The sequence below is a fragment of the Micromys minutus genome, assembly GCF_963924665.1.
Source record: "Micromys minutus genome assembly, chromosome: 24".
Lineage (NCBI taxonomy): Eukaryota > Metazoa > Chordata > Mammalia > Rodentia > Muridae > Micromys > Micromys minutus.
Genome location: NC_137959.1, coordinates 47,844,495 through 47,858,981, shown reverse-complemented (window position 1 = coordinate 47,858,981; position 14,487 = coordinate 47,844,495). Strand labels below are relative to the sequence as shown.

At 46.8% G+C, this 14,487-nt stretch overlaps 1 protein-coding gene across 1 annotated transcript in view; it reads right to left on the bottom strand.

The window, feature by feature from the left end:
* Window positions 1–10,196, bottom strand: part of SLC35F3 (solute carrier family 35 member F3) — a gene marked incomplete at both ends in the record, with an annotated part of 226,418 nt that extends 216,222 nt beyond the window's left edge. Inside the window, 2 exons of the mRNA XM_080937041.1 lie at window positions 9,578–9,807; window positions 10,144–10,196. Coding sequence (XP_080793167.1) covers window positions 9,578–9,807; window positions 10,144–10,196 — 283 coding nt within the window. The remainder of the gene's footprint in view (window positions 1–9,577; window positions 9,808–10,143) is intronic.
* Window positions 10,197–14,487: the final 4,291 nt, after the last annotated feature.

Sequence of the window (14,487 nt, the reverse complement as noted above, 5' to 3'; positions counted from 1 at the left end):
AGCACCTAAACTGCAGCTCTTAACCTTCTGTTATTCCTTTTCCAGAGGACACAATACCTGATTCTGGCCTCTGAGGACACTGCATGCTTATATGGTATACAGAAATACCATATAAACATTCAAACAAAACACCCACACATATAAAATAAAATAAATCTTAAAAACAGAATTAACTCCAATGACTTAAATATTTTATATGTGCCCAACTACTGACTTTGAAAATATATCTACTGCATAAAAATCAGATAACATCTGAAGTATTTCCTGTTCCATATTTGATAAGCTGCTGACAGTGAAAGAGTTTGGATAAGCTCTTGAAGTTTGTTCTTTTGGTTTAGAGTATTTGCATAACCTTCAAAACACTCTTCAGGCAAGTGTGTGTGTGTGTGTGTGTGTGTGCCCATATGCACATGTGTGTCACCCTCTGTGTGTGCACATATATGCATGTGTGCATGAGAAGCCTGGAGGTTGACATTGGATGTTTCTTCTTGTGTGTGCAGCTAACTGTTTACCAACTGAGTCTTTCCCCCAAATCTCTTAGGTGACTTTTGAGAATGACAGGAAGAGGAAGGAAGAGAAGAGGAGGAAGAGGAGGAGGAGGAGGAAGAGGAGGAGGAGGAAGAGGAGGAGGAGGAGGAGGAGGAGGAGGAGGAGGAGTCACTCCTTGGTATTGAATGCCAACACAATGCACACCCACGGTGAAAATGTTTATTGAGCTCTTGCATGTGCACATGGACGGAATGCTGCCCAAACACAACTCGCTCTTATCTACAGTCAGAACTCTGTCGACTCTTTGAAAGAAGCTGTCGTTTTATGTATTTATGAAAAATGAGCTAGCCCATGAAACATGAAACCCAAGCTGGCAGGCACCAGGAAGCATTTTCCTTCCTGACTTGAATAAAACTTTCAGGACATACCAGATTTTTATAGACTGTATTATTGCCAGTAGATAGTGAGGAGGATAAAAAAATCATTTCCCAACAGATTCATATCTAGTTGGGTCTCAGAGATGACACGTAGCACACTGACTAAGAGAAGATCTGAATGTCACGGGAAAACTATCTGAGAAGTTACACCAAACAAATACTTCAGGAATCCCACACAACCTGCACCTATCTGAGAGAAGCTCTGCACCCACTGCAGTTTCCAACACTGGGCATCAACACTACCCCATGCTGCAAATAAGAAACAAGTGTGGCCACACGCTGGGCACTGCTCAGGGTTTGTACATCATGTCAGTGAAGGATGCAGCAGCCTCCCAACTGCAGGGTCTTTCTGTGTTCTGGAGTTACCCCCCCATCCTACAGATGGATGATACTGTTAAAGTGAATGGAAACATATGGGAAAAATACATGTAAGTTTGGGAAGTCAGTAAAGTACATATACGTCATTGAGGGGCTTGTTGTGCAAGCAAGAGAACCTGAGTTTGGTCCCCATAAACTTGTAAAAGAGCAGGGTGTAGTGAAGCATGTTTGTGATCCCAGTGCTGAGGACATACATGGAGACATGTGGATGGATATCTGGGCCTCGCTGGTCAGCCAACCTAACCTATTTGATGAGTTCTAGGCCAGAAAGAGGCACTGTCTCAAAAACAAGGGGGATAGGATCTGAGGAATGACACCTGAGGTTGACCTCTGACCTCCACATGCAAGCACCCACATGTCACATGTACACACACACACACACACACACACACACACACACACGCACACACACTCACACACTTATTTATGCTTTGACACAGAACAAATACTTAATCTACCTGTGGTGTCCGGGTGTTACCATGGTGCTTAGGGCTCCATGCCTAAGGTACTTGAGCAGCCAGCAGTAATTTCTTCCTTCCCGTTAAACACTCTTTGGCACATGTGATTCTGACTGTCACTGTCAACTTGACTTAGAAATCACCCGAAGGGCTGAGGAAGTACATTTCCAGAGATAATTAAGAGGAGGGTGCTGAATGTAAGGGAGCTCTGCCTCATGGGAGTCTGTGAAATACAGATGTGGGGGACCAGCACATTGCCAACACTCCCCTCTCTCTGCTTCCTAGACCATGATATGAGCTGCTTTACTCTGCCAAACGCCCTCCCATGATGGAGTGAGCCTTCCGAATTGAAGAGCTGAAATAATCTACCCCCCACCTTGGGTTTTTCACGCCGCAGCAATGAATCCAACGTAACTAGTACCACCAGTCTTCTCCTGCACAGACTTGAGGGGAAAACAGCTCAGGAAATGTTCTCCAGAGAGAAGCCCACAACCACACAAAATAAAACCTTCCTTTTGCTCACACATCATGAGAATGGGGGACTGTGGGCTGTAGCAATGGTATTGTAGGGCTTGGAGGAGCTTCAACATGACCTTCATCTAGGAGAGAAAACAAATGAGACAGACCTGGAAAGCAGCACGGCCATCTCGCGACCCCACACATCTGCGACATCTCTGGGTGTGCTCCAGGCGCCAATGCTTCCCACTCACATAGACAGACATCCCCTTCACTCCTGAAAACACTCCAGACTTGACCACAGCCTCTGGGTTTGACTTGTTTTCTTAATGGTGCTCCTCTGTGTTGTCAGGCCGACCTCCAACTGTTGGGTTCTGGTAACAGCCCTATGCTGGGCTCCCAAGTGTCTGGGACCACAGGAGAGCTGCCGAGCCTAACTATACACTGCTTGACTTCAAACTCAAATCCAAGGAGAGAGGCATGGTGGAAGCAGTGGGGCCAAAGCTGACTCTGTGCTAATCCACCTGTCTAGCAGGGAGACCATTGGCCTGCAGAGATGGTGAAGGACAGTTAATGTCTCTCTGTGAGTGGGCAAGATCTTCAAGAACAGGTCTGGTGGTCCTCATAAAGTCAGACATAAGCTGGTTTCCCTATCCCACTTTATAGATGGAACAATAGAGGTTTAGAGTAGACAGCGAGTTGTACATATTTGCAAAGGCACACAGCTGGGCTCTTGTTTCTCCTGCTCCTCTCTAACTGTGCAGAAAGACCTGCGGGTGTCCCCTCTGTGGCAGGGCTGCCCTTGTAGTGAGCATCATTACACACCAAGGACAAGACTCGGCCAAGCTCAATGGCTTGTACACCGATAGATTTATTTTTCAATAAAACTCACCAGAATGCTTCCAGCAGCATAGAAAAAGGATCAGCCCATGCTTTATATGAGACTTGGGAGAGATTCCCAAACAGGGAGAGCGTGAGAGAGCTGGGGGGACAAGTTATTTCCCCAGAGATGAGAGTGAGCCCCTCACCACATTGGAAGACTTGCTGATGCCTGGATGTTTATAAACTGAAGGATCTTGGAAGCACGGAACTTACTGGAAAGACTTGTGTGTGCACGTGTGCATGTGTGTATGTGTGCGTGCATGCATTGTGTACATGTGTGGCCATGCATGCGTGTGCACATGTGTGTGCATACATGCATGTATGTGCATGTGTGTGTGTGTGTGTGTGTGTGTGTGTGTGTATGCATATGTGGAGGTAAAGGCTCACTTTTAATTTGGATCTTTGACATGGGAATAATACACCTTTCTCCTGGGCCACACTTTCTGCTGGCAGCCTGCATGAATGAAGGGCACGGAGGAAGGAAGCTTGCTCTCTCTGCTGCTTGCTCTGGCCAGCAAATCCATTCCTTCCCTGGTACTAGAGTATACTGCTTCAGGATTCTGGCACATACTGAAGACAACCTGAGACATCAGCCTCCCAGACTGAAAAATCCCCTTCTCTGCCTATGCAAACTCTTCTGTAAGATCTGTTCTTCTAGAAAATTCTCTACCTTAGTTTTAGAGACAGAGAATCTCAGTGAACTGAAGGTCACCATTAGAGTAGCTGTCCAGTGTACCCAAGGGATCCTCCTGACTCTGCCTCGCCAGTGCAGAGATTACAGATATGTGCCATCACGATTGGCTTTTTACATGGGTGCTGGGGACACAAATGAGGTCCTCTCGGCAAGCACTGAGCTGGCTGACCTTCTTCCTAGCCTCGGGTTCTACATTTTAATTCTCAACACCTTAGCAAATGGTGAGCATGTGTTTATACCAGAGAACCAAACTCACTCTCTGACTGTGGAGGTTTGACAAGGAATGGCCCACGTAGGCTCACAGATCTGACTGCTTGGGCATTAGGGACTGGTGCTACTTGACAGGGACAAGGTGGTATGGCCTTGTTGGGGTTTCAAATGCTCAAGACAGGCAGTATCTTTCTCTTCCTGCTGTCTGCTGATCTGGATGTATAACTCTCGGCTCCTCCTCCAGAATGTCTGCCTGTGTGCCACCATGCTCCCTACCATCATGATAATGGACTAAACCTACGTATCTCTAAGCCAGCCCCAATTAAATGCTGTCCTTTATAAGAGTTACATGGTCATGGTGTCCCTTCACAGCAATAGAACATTGACCAAGATACTGACATATCAGAAAATGCTGTCTTCTAACAATCCTAGACTTGTCACCAACTCTAGGTTTTCCACCTCTATATTCCACATCATTGGTTCCATCGTAGAATAAATGTGACAAGCCAATCATCAGTCTCTCAGAGTGTGTCAGTTTCGAGTTGACGATCTCATGGGTATTATTCTGAAGGGTCAGGTCACTCAGAAGCTGTGCTCTGCTGACCTCCACCATACTGTATACCTCATTCTTCAGGGAGTTCTGCCAGCAGCCTATGCACACACATCAGTCTGAAATGGTATCATGTAACTACTTCTTGACTTGAAGCATTCCATCCTGAAGGGAAGCTCCTCGAGACTAGAGAAGTTCTGAAATGAAGCTTACAGAATGCAAGAAATCTAGAAGGAAATTTCTTAAGATCCAAGAAATAAGCAACTCATAAGTCTCAGGAAGTCCCTCAATTTGAGCAAATGCACAAAGCCTCTCTTCAAGCTTATGGAAATAGAGGGGGGTGGTTGGGGAGACTCAGGTCAAACTAGGGCATAAAAGAGACTCTCTGACTTGTTGACCTGCTTGCAAATTCTGCAGAAAGCACTAGGGATGCAGATTCCACCAGTCATTAGCACACTAGAGCAGCTTTTGGTGATGTAGCTGCCCTTGAATTATCTCTGCTCCAGCACACTCCTTTGAGAACTGTCAATAAAGCCACTGGTTTACCAAGTTGGACTTTGGCAGTATGGCTACTTTAGTCTGTCACTGGGTCTATATATAAGGTGAATAAACATTTATATATGTCTTTTCAGGAATAGCTTAACAACAATCAAGAAGACCATCATCCCATATGCCCTCTACTCACATACCAAGCCACCACAATGGGTGACCCCAGAGAACCCAGAAACAAGTGTCCTCTTAGTCAGATGTCCTTCTGCACCCTACATATCATAAGATTCAAACAGAAAATCCCCACCCTCATGCCTTCATGCTCCGGGTCTACGTTCATGCTACTCGTGGCTAGCAGGAGTGAGCTAGAGGGGGGCAGCCTGTGGGGACTAACTTGCCTTCCACCCTGTAATGACTCAAAACTACAGCCATCAGCATATTCTAAAATTAAATCATTTTTATCTCAACAGGCAAGCAGTGTGCAGTATTAATGAATGTATATAAAAGCGAGATCAACCCTCTTTGGAGCGTTTCAGAGCAGGCACTTTGTGAGGATACCCAGAAGAGACTTCTGCACAGTGAAGCATGAGCTCATTCTACATGAAGCTATTCCTAAAAAGTGTTTCTGTTAGGAAAGCGTTTGAGAGTGCACCATTCAGAAGCCATTAAGGGAACCTGTGACAGAGTGGAATGTCCCTGCTCAATGTAAGCACTAGCTCTTAGCTCCTACTGCACTGGCCTGACTGTAGCTGTTGGTTTAGGGCAGGCTGTGTCACTGTTGCTTCTGGATGAAGGGGCACCATCTTCCATTGCCTGGCTCTGTGTCCTGTCTTGGGATGAGTCTCCCCAAAGTGTCTGCTAAGTGAAGCAGCACCAGGAGGGATCTCAAGACGTGCTATTTTTTCTAGGCAGATAAGCCACCATTTTGCAGCCAATGCTGTGCTGCAAGCTGTCTTTCGGTCAACAATAGTACAGGGTCTTCCAACTGAGGGCTGATTCTTCCTATCTAACCTCTCTTCCAATCCACATCTACCTTGGGGAAGGAAGCAATGTGAAATGGGTGAAGACATATGTGATTGTTTACATATGCTTGCCTCAGGGAGTGGCTCTATTAGAAGGTGTGGCCTTGTTGAAGGAAGTGTATCACTTTGGGGGTGGCTTGGAGACCCTCCTCCTAGCTGACTGAAGATGCTCAGTCTGTTCCTGGATTCCAGATGTAGAACTCTCAGCTTCTCCTGCATCATGCCTGCCTGGATGCTACCATGTTTCTGTCTTGATGATAATTGACTGAATCTCTGAACCTGTAAGCCAGCCCCAATTAAATGCTGTCTTTTATAAGACTTGCCTTGGTCATGATGTCTGTTAACAGCAGTAAAATCCTAACTAAGACAGCATACCAGTTCCTCATCTCCCCCTGCTCTGGCCTGAGGGAGGGAAGGATGTTGTTAAGAGATGTTGAAGTTCTCACTACAAACTATGGTCAACTTAGGGCAAGAGATGAATCGTGAGAACAGTAGAAGAATCTGACTCCACGGAGTCTTTAGAAGGCTGTTTATTCTGATTTGACCCAACACAAAACCCCAAGAAATGGTCCAAGAGGACAGGGGAGAAAAGGGGAACTCAGAAGGTATGGCTGCTCCTTGACTGTGGCCAGCTTGGTATGTAAACATTAGGGTTCGAGTAGCCAAGTAGTTCTGAACCAAAGGCTCACCCTGCAGAGGACATCTGGCGGTACCTAAAAATCTTCTGGTTGACAACTGGGGGAGGAATGGCAATCTTTTACCATCTAATGAGCAGATGGATTGCTCAACACTGCGAAGCCCCTACACAGTAAAGAATGGTCTAGAAAATATCAACAATGCCAAGGCCTATAGGCTTTGGGCTAAACAAAAACTTGGCATCAAGAGTTTTGTTTTAGGAACTTCTCTGGTAAAGTGTTTCTCTTGGAAGCACTGGAGTCTCAGTTCAATCCCCAGAACACACATAAAAAGGCAGGGTGTGATGTCACCTGTCCGAAATCCCAGCACTGGAGAGGTGAAACCAGGGGCTTTGCTGGGATTTGCTGCCCCAGCCTACTCAGCAAATTTCAGGTTTGTGTGTGTGTGAGGGACCCTGTCTCAAAAAACAGGTGAACACTACTTGAAGAATGACACCCAAGCTTGTCCTCTGGCTAGTGCACACAGGTACACACACACACACACATAAACACACATACCACATACATGTACATACACCACATATGTGCATACATACACACACCTCTATACCCCCTACATACATACACACATGCACACAACACCATATACATGCATACACACCACATAAATGCATATACATCACATACATGCACACATATTGTATGCATGCACATAAACCACATGTATGCACACACACATGTATGCACACACATGTGCCCACAAACATCACATACATACATGCATACACACACACTACAAACATATATACACCCAAGCATACACACACCACATACATGCACACATATGTACATACACAAGCACAAACACCCCCCACATAGATGCACACATGAACACACACACACACATGCACACACACACACATACACACACACACACACACACAACTTTACTTTGTAATCACTCTCTTCTGGTTGGTTGAGTTCATGTGTTAGGCAACAAACCAAGCAATGACCTAGTGGCCCAGATGGATAAGCCTCTGTTATTATTTTTGGAACTGAATAGAAATGGCAAACAGCATAGCTCCGGCCTAACCCCTCTTCTGCTGCATGAATAAAACATCAGAGCCTCTAAATTTAAATTTAAAGCCAATTAATTCATCAAAATGTCACTTGTCACCTAAAGCATGTTAGTAGCAAGGAAATACCTTGGAAGAAGCAGAAATCCTAATGCAGAGGGGAAATGAATGGAGTGAGGGTTTTATTCATGGGCAAAAACCACTGTAGCCTCAGCTTCTCCTACTTATTCCTTCAGAGGGGCCTTGGGAAGATGGTGTTTAATAATATTGCCGGTGTCACAAGTGACTTGTGTTCCATGTGGTTCTCCCTAGGTCTTATTATAAAGTATGTTTGGAGACAATCATCAGGCCCAAAAGATGCTCACAAGCTTCCCAAAACTACACACCTCAGCACAAGCGCATAGAGCCAGGCACAAAGAGGACCATAAAAATAAGTGTCAGGAGCAGAGATGACTTCCAGAAGCCTGTAATTTATAGCAGTGTCTTCGTTATAAATGTAGAGAATAGAGACACAAATCACAGAATACCCACTGTCTAACTGAAGTTTGCAGAGCAGGAAAACTGGGGATCCCCTCCACACCCTCAGGAAAGCTGGGTTCTCCAATTTGTACTGTCTTTTGCTCAGCAGCTTTCAGTGACAGACAACTTCCTTTTGCAATGAAAAGTCAAACCCTGTGGCAGAATCAAAAAGGGTGGTGTGGAGGAGACATAATGCATCAGAAAGCTTTGTACTGAGTTACATACAATCACAACAGACCTTTAATCTCAAACCAGGCCACTGAAATCTAGCATTCCAATACCGTGCCCTTTATTGCAAATAGCAAATCAAACAAGCCGAAAGCCAAGTGTTTGGACTTGAAGGTGTTAAGAACAATTCATGTAAAGACAGACTCTTACTGGTGAATATTATTAAAGTATAAAACAAACGTCTAGTGTTTTCCCTTAAGGGAAAACCAATACATTACTTTGTAATTCCGAGCAACAAAAAGTTAAAAAAAAAATCTTTAGAATTATCAAACTGTTGGTCTAGACTTTCTTACAAATGAATGAGTCATGCTTCCTTCTCAGACCCACCGACGGAGTAAGCTGCAATTTTTCCCAGGGTCTAACCACAGAGGCAGAACATGGGACTCTGTATCTCAAAGAATATCTTGAGTTTGTATCGGCGACTCTGTCTTCCAAAGAAAACAAAATAGTTGTCACCAAACCAGTCCTGCCTTCACAGGTAGTGCCTTCATGTGTCACCACTGCAGCCAAGGTCACCAGCTGAGGCTCAGGGTGAAATCTGAGGCACCCCACCTGGTCCCAAGCACTCATCTTCCAGAAACTCAAATATCTAGAAAGATCTGAACAAAATCCTCTCACTTAGGACCCGTACAATCCTAAGCAAAGAGACAGAGCTAGGTCCAACGAATCTCCATCACTTTTCCAGAGAGATACAATTAAAAGGCAGGCCCAAGGGCTGAGTTCCCCTGAGCTAAATGCACCAGGATCCAATCAGAAACCCGCACAGACCAGTTCTCTGAAGCAGTTCTCACAGATAGCCACAACAGGCATGCCCTCAGAGTCACTCAGAAGTGGACATGGGTCAGGGAGGTGTCAGAGAGAATGTAACAGAAAGTCCTCCCCAACCCCAGCAAGTGGCTTTAGGACTTGAAAACCACCTCCAGGCTTCTTCATCAAAGTTGCCTATCTGCAGTAGGAGAGAGGGTTCAGTGGATCCTCCCTATGCACTTCCCTGGTAGCTGCGTCTCTCGCAGGGAGACCACCAGTGGGCAAGGGGATTACATGGGGGTCTTACTTTTGTAGCTGGTCGCCCAGGGCTGGTAGCCATAGTAGCCTGTGATGCGCAGGATTCGCTCCTCGATGGACGTGAGTCCCACCGGTCCGCTGGTGAGGTCCTCCACAGAGCGCGACCATTTCAGATCCTCCTTGATCGCCTCGTCCACCACCAAGTACTTGAGCTGCCTGAGCTGAGGGCTGATGTCGGACAGTCTCCGCGGGCTAACGTCCGGTGATCTCCTCATGCCACTGAGGCCGCGGAAAGGCGGGATGAGTCAAGGGCAGAGAGGAGGAGATGTCAGTGAGCATGCTGAGGACCCATGGCCGCTCCCCTCGCGTTGCTTGCCTTGTGCCCTCCTCCCGGGAACCTCGGCGTCGGATCCCGCGCCCTACCCTGGGCGCCTCGGGCAACGTGGGCTAGGGCAAGTAGCCTGGAGATGCTGCTGAAACTTCCCTGGCTCAGCTGCACAAGACCGTCCCTCTGTCCCTCCCTCCCACCGGGAGCGCAGCGGTGCGGGCTGTGCACGCTCGCGGATGCCCGGGGGCCACCTGCCCACTGCCCTCCCGCGCCTGGGCGCCACTCACACAGCAATGCTCTTGGCCCTGGGCGCGCCGCCGGGAAACTCTCGGATCCCCATGGGCGGCGGCAGCGAGTGGCCCGGGGCGCCCAGACTGGAGCCGAGGGAGCCCCAGCCCCAGCTCCCCACAGCCGCCGTGAAGGTCCGGACGCCCGTAGGTCGCCCGTGCCCACTGCTGGGAGCCGGTGGCAGAGCAGCGCCGCGCCCCTTGCCTGCCACCGCTGGTGCTCTAGGACACTGGTCGCGGACGCCCAAGCTCCGGAGAGCGCGCCCGGCAGTGCTCCCAGAGCCACCGGGACGCGAGGTTGTGGCGGCCTCGGCGCGCGTGGACCAGGCGGGGGCGCGCGTTCAGATCCTCACTGCCCCGTGTGTGCCGGGCTCCAGGAGTTCTGTAACCTTAGGGCGCCAGACCTGTCATGATCCTGGCGTTCTGGTTTCGACATGTGAGTCTCTCCGCTTCTCCCCCAACACCCACCCCAAACACAAACGCGCAGGCACCCCAAAGAGCGGTGCTGCTAGGAAAGCAAAAAGCAAACTAACCTGGCATTTCACAGGGCACACTAAGTGGCTTATTTAGAATAGGTGGCGGTTGCTGGGTCAAGTTCAGTCCTCAGCTCACAAGCTCAAGGAAAAGGGCACTAAGGCTAGAGTGCCCTCTGCAGAGACTGTCCTACCTAGTTCCTCATCAGTTTTTGTGTCTTGTTTCTAAGCCATTCTAGACCCTCCATGCCGCTCTTACTCACTGAACGCAGATTCAAAAAAATACAGATTTATAGGGAAGAAAATAGCCTTACCCTGTCTCGAAAGGTTACTATGAGTTATAGCTAGATTCTATTCCAACATTTCCTTTGAGCGTGAGATACATTTCCCCAAGAGATCAAACTGCAGGCCCTACTTTATGTATTGCTTTAGGAAAAGATATATTGCTCCTCAGTGGACTAGGAATAGAATGGAACTCACTCCCTCAACTTGCTAAAAAAATGTACTGAAACTTGCTGCAAACAGGTAAGAAACTCCAGGTTTCATGCAGGGAGGAAACCTAGGGCTAGCTGCCCTTGCTGTGACTCTTCATCTTACCTGGATGGGATTCCTAGACAGTTACATTACACAGGAAAGAGACGGCCATGCTGCTATTTAGGAAGATGTGAGAGAAAAATGAAATTGTCTTTGTAGACGGCAGCTAGCTGATATAGAAAGTCTCAGAGCTGACCACAAAAAAACCTTCGGAATTAATAACCGTAATGTCAATCTTGATTGTCGGTTTGAGGTTAGAATTACCATGGAAACAAACATTTGGGCATGTCTATGAGGGAATTTCCAGATGTGGGCAGCATCATTCCTGGGCTGAATGAAAAGGAGACAATGAGGAAGACATCCGTGTTCATCTTTCTCTGCTTCCCAACTGTGGATACCACAGGACCAGTTGCTTCCTGTCTGTAGATACCACGTGACCAGATGCTTTCTGCCTGTGGATGCCATGTGACCAGCTGTTTCCTGTCTGTAGATACCATGTGACCAGATGCTTCCTGATTGTGAATACTGTGTGACCAGCTGCCTCAGGCTTCCTCCGCCAGAACTTCACCAGGATAGACTGAGTGTATTTTTAAACTGCCATCCAAAATAAACCCTCTTCCTTGAGTTTTTGTCTAGTATTTTGCCATAGTTACATGAAGTAACACAATAACTGGTTTTTTAAAAGGCTGAAAAATTCAAGGTTAATGTACAAAATGTAATCACTTTCCTATATGCCTACAATAGACAACTGAAATTTAAAACAAAAGTGTAGTACTGTTTACCGAATACCTAAAAACATAATTACAAAATCAAATGAAAGAAACAAAATTTAAATTGAATGCACTGTGAACCAAGGTGTCTTTGAGGGTCAATGAATAAATTTTCTTGTCTCAAGACTCTGCCTTCCCTTGGGTTTCTAGGTCAGTGATTGAAAGAACCAGGTGGCAGCCCCATCTGGGTTCCTTGGCACTCTGTTCATCTTTTAGTGACTTCGGTGTTGGGACTAAGACAGTGAGTCAGATATTCCAGGAGCACCCGGTGTCAGAAACAATTATAGTCATTACCTGAAGGAGGTCAGGAGTTTAACATTTTCTGTTCATAATAAACCTCAATGATTACACTCATCTGAGAGAGTGCAGTTTTGTGAGTCAGGCTAATCAATGCCATCGCCTAAGAGGGAAGATAATCTGCATGTATTATAGATTCCTGCAGCAGCCTTTTAACAACAAGACTTACGTATTGTAATTTTATATGTGTGTCTGTCCTATAGGCATGTAAATGCACACCATGTATGCAGTGTCCATGAAAGTCAGAAGAAGGCCTAGGATCCTTTGTGACTGGAGTTACAGATACTTGCCAGCCATCATGTGGGCCCTGGGCACATAACCTAGGCCCTTTACAAAAGCAGTGGGTAGAACTGACCATTGGAGGCATCACTTTAAGCCTCTATAGCCATTCTTCAACCAGTAAACAAAACTTCAACTCACAAGCTCTAAAACTTTACGTTATTGGGATATGTTTTTTTTTAACACGAGTATGACTTGTTTTTTTAAAAAATGGCTAGGTGGTCCTGAAATATTCAAAATATTTAGATCAATGTCCATTTTAAAATCAAACTAAGTAAATACTTATTGAGGACAGGGCATATGCTGGGGTCTGGGAAAGAGACTAGACATACCAATGAAACAAATGTATTCTCCCCTTGTCGAGTTTGCAGAAGAATAAACATGTAAATGAAAGGGGCCTTGAACTTTGAACAGTCTCTAGAAGCCGAGGGGTGTATTTCCAAGTCATCACCTGTTGCAGTAAATACTATTTGGGGGTTTCTACCAAGCCTTAGATCCTTTGGTTTCCAAGTAAAAGATACAAAACCTCTATGTTTATCAGCCTTAAAGCACTAGCGCTCTGCAGATATCAGTCCTTTGGGCTATTCTGCCTGGTTCTCTGTCAACAACCCCAAGATATCACTTGTTCTGCCTGAGCTGCTTCTACTCTAACAGGCTGGCCCCCATGTGCTCACGATCCACCTACCCCATGGTGACTTCTTTCTTCTTCTCTCCTTGTGGTCTCTCCTCAGACCCCAAGCCTGGGAACCAAAGCCACGCCTACCCTCTCTTCTACCCAGCTGCAGGCTCTAGGCCTCTTTATTCAAACAATAGTTCTAAATTAAGGAGCAAGGTTTACACAACGAAAGCTGGCATAGGTGAGAATTTGGTCTTCTCGGGGCAACTAGACCCTGGGATGCAGAACTTAGCATTGCAGTCCATAGCAACAGACCACACTCCAACAATCACCCTTAACTGGGAGGCAAGGAGCCCAGCATCAAAGGGTGTCAGACATGCTTTCTTAGGTTAGGAACCAAACTAATGTTGAAAATTAGGAATTTGCCTGTACATGTAAAAGGGGGATACAGAGAGAATACAGGGAGTGGGGGAAACCACGGAGAAAGAAGTAGGGGCAGTGTGGAAGTCATTAGAGAAGAAAGATGCAGTAGTTGGGAAGTGTGATCAGGAATGTATTTTGAGAGTTCATTGTCAGCTTCACAAAATCTAGTCACCTGGGAGAAGGGACCCCAGACATGCCTCTGGTAGATCATCTGGACTAGACCTGCCCACTGAGAGTGATGATATTCCCTTGCTGGGACTCTGAGCTTCAGAGGTGGAGACAAGGAGCTAAGTACCACTGGTTCATTGCTCTCTGCTTCCTGGTTATGGCTGTCACGTGACTAGCTGTTTCAAAACTCTGCCTCCTTGACCTTGCTTCCACCGTGGCTTACACACTTGGACATGAGCCAGTTCCTCCTAGTTCCCATTGTCAGGGTACTTTCTCGCAACAACTGGAAAGTGAACAGAGTTACAGTGGAAAGCAGAGGCCGGGGATTCAGCCAACGTCCTCACTTCCAAGACCCTGCAGGTCTCTTCTTACCGCCTTCTGGCCCCACACACCTGCCCCCCACCTTTCATGCTGTAGCTGTCTGTCTCCATCCCTTCATCCCCCTGCCTTTCAGAGTTCATGGACTGCAGTCTCCAGAAGGAATTCCAGATTGTCTGCCATCTTTGCCTGGAAAGTCTATGCAGAGCTCACATCTACAGCTTGTGTTACCCTCATCCACCTCACACCTACCCTGTTCTCTCCTTCCCTCCCTCCCTCCCTCCCTCCCTCCCTCCCTCCCTCCCTCCCTCTCTCCCTCCTTCCCTACCTCCCCCTCTCCAACCTTCCAGGAAGTTTTGTTTGACCCTGATGGAGTGGACTAGTTCCTTCCAACACAATGCTTTAATACGCTGCAGTGGCCTTTACAACCCTTGGTGGGGTTTTATAACATGTTAATTTACAGGCT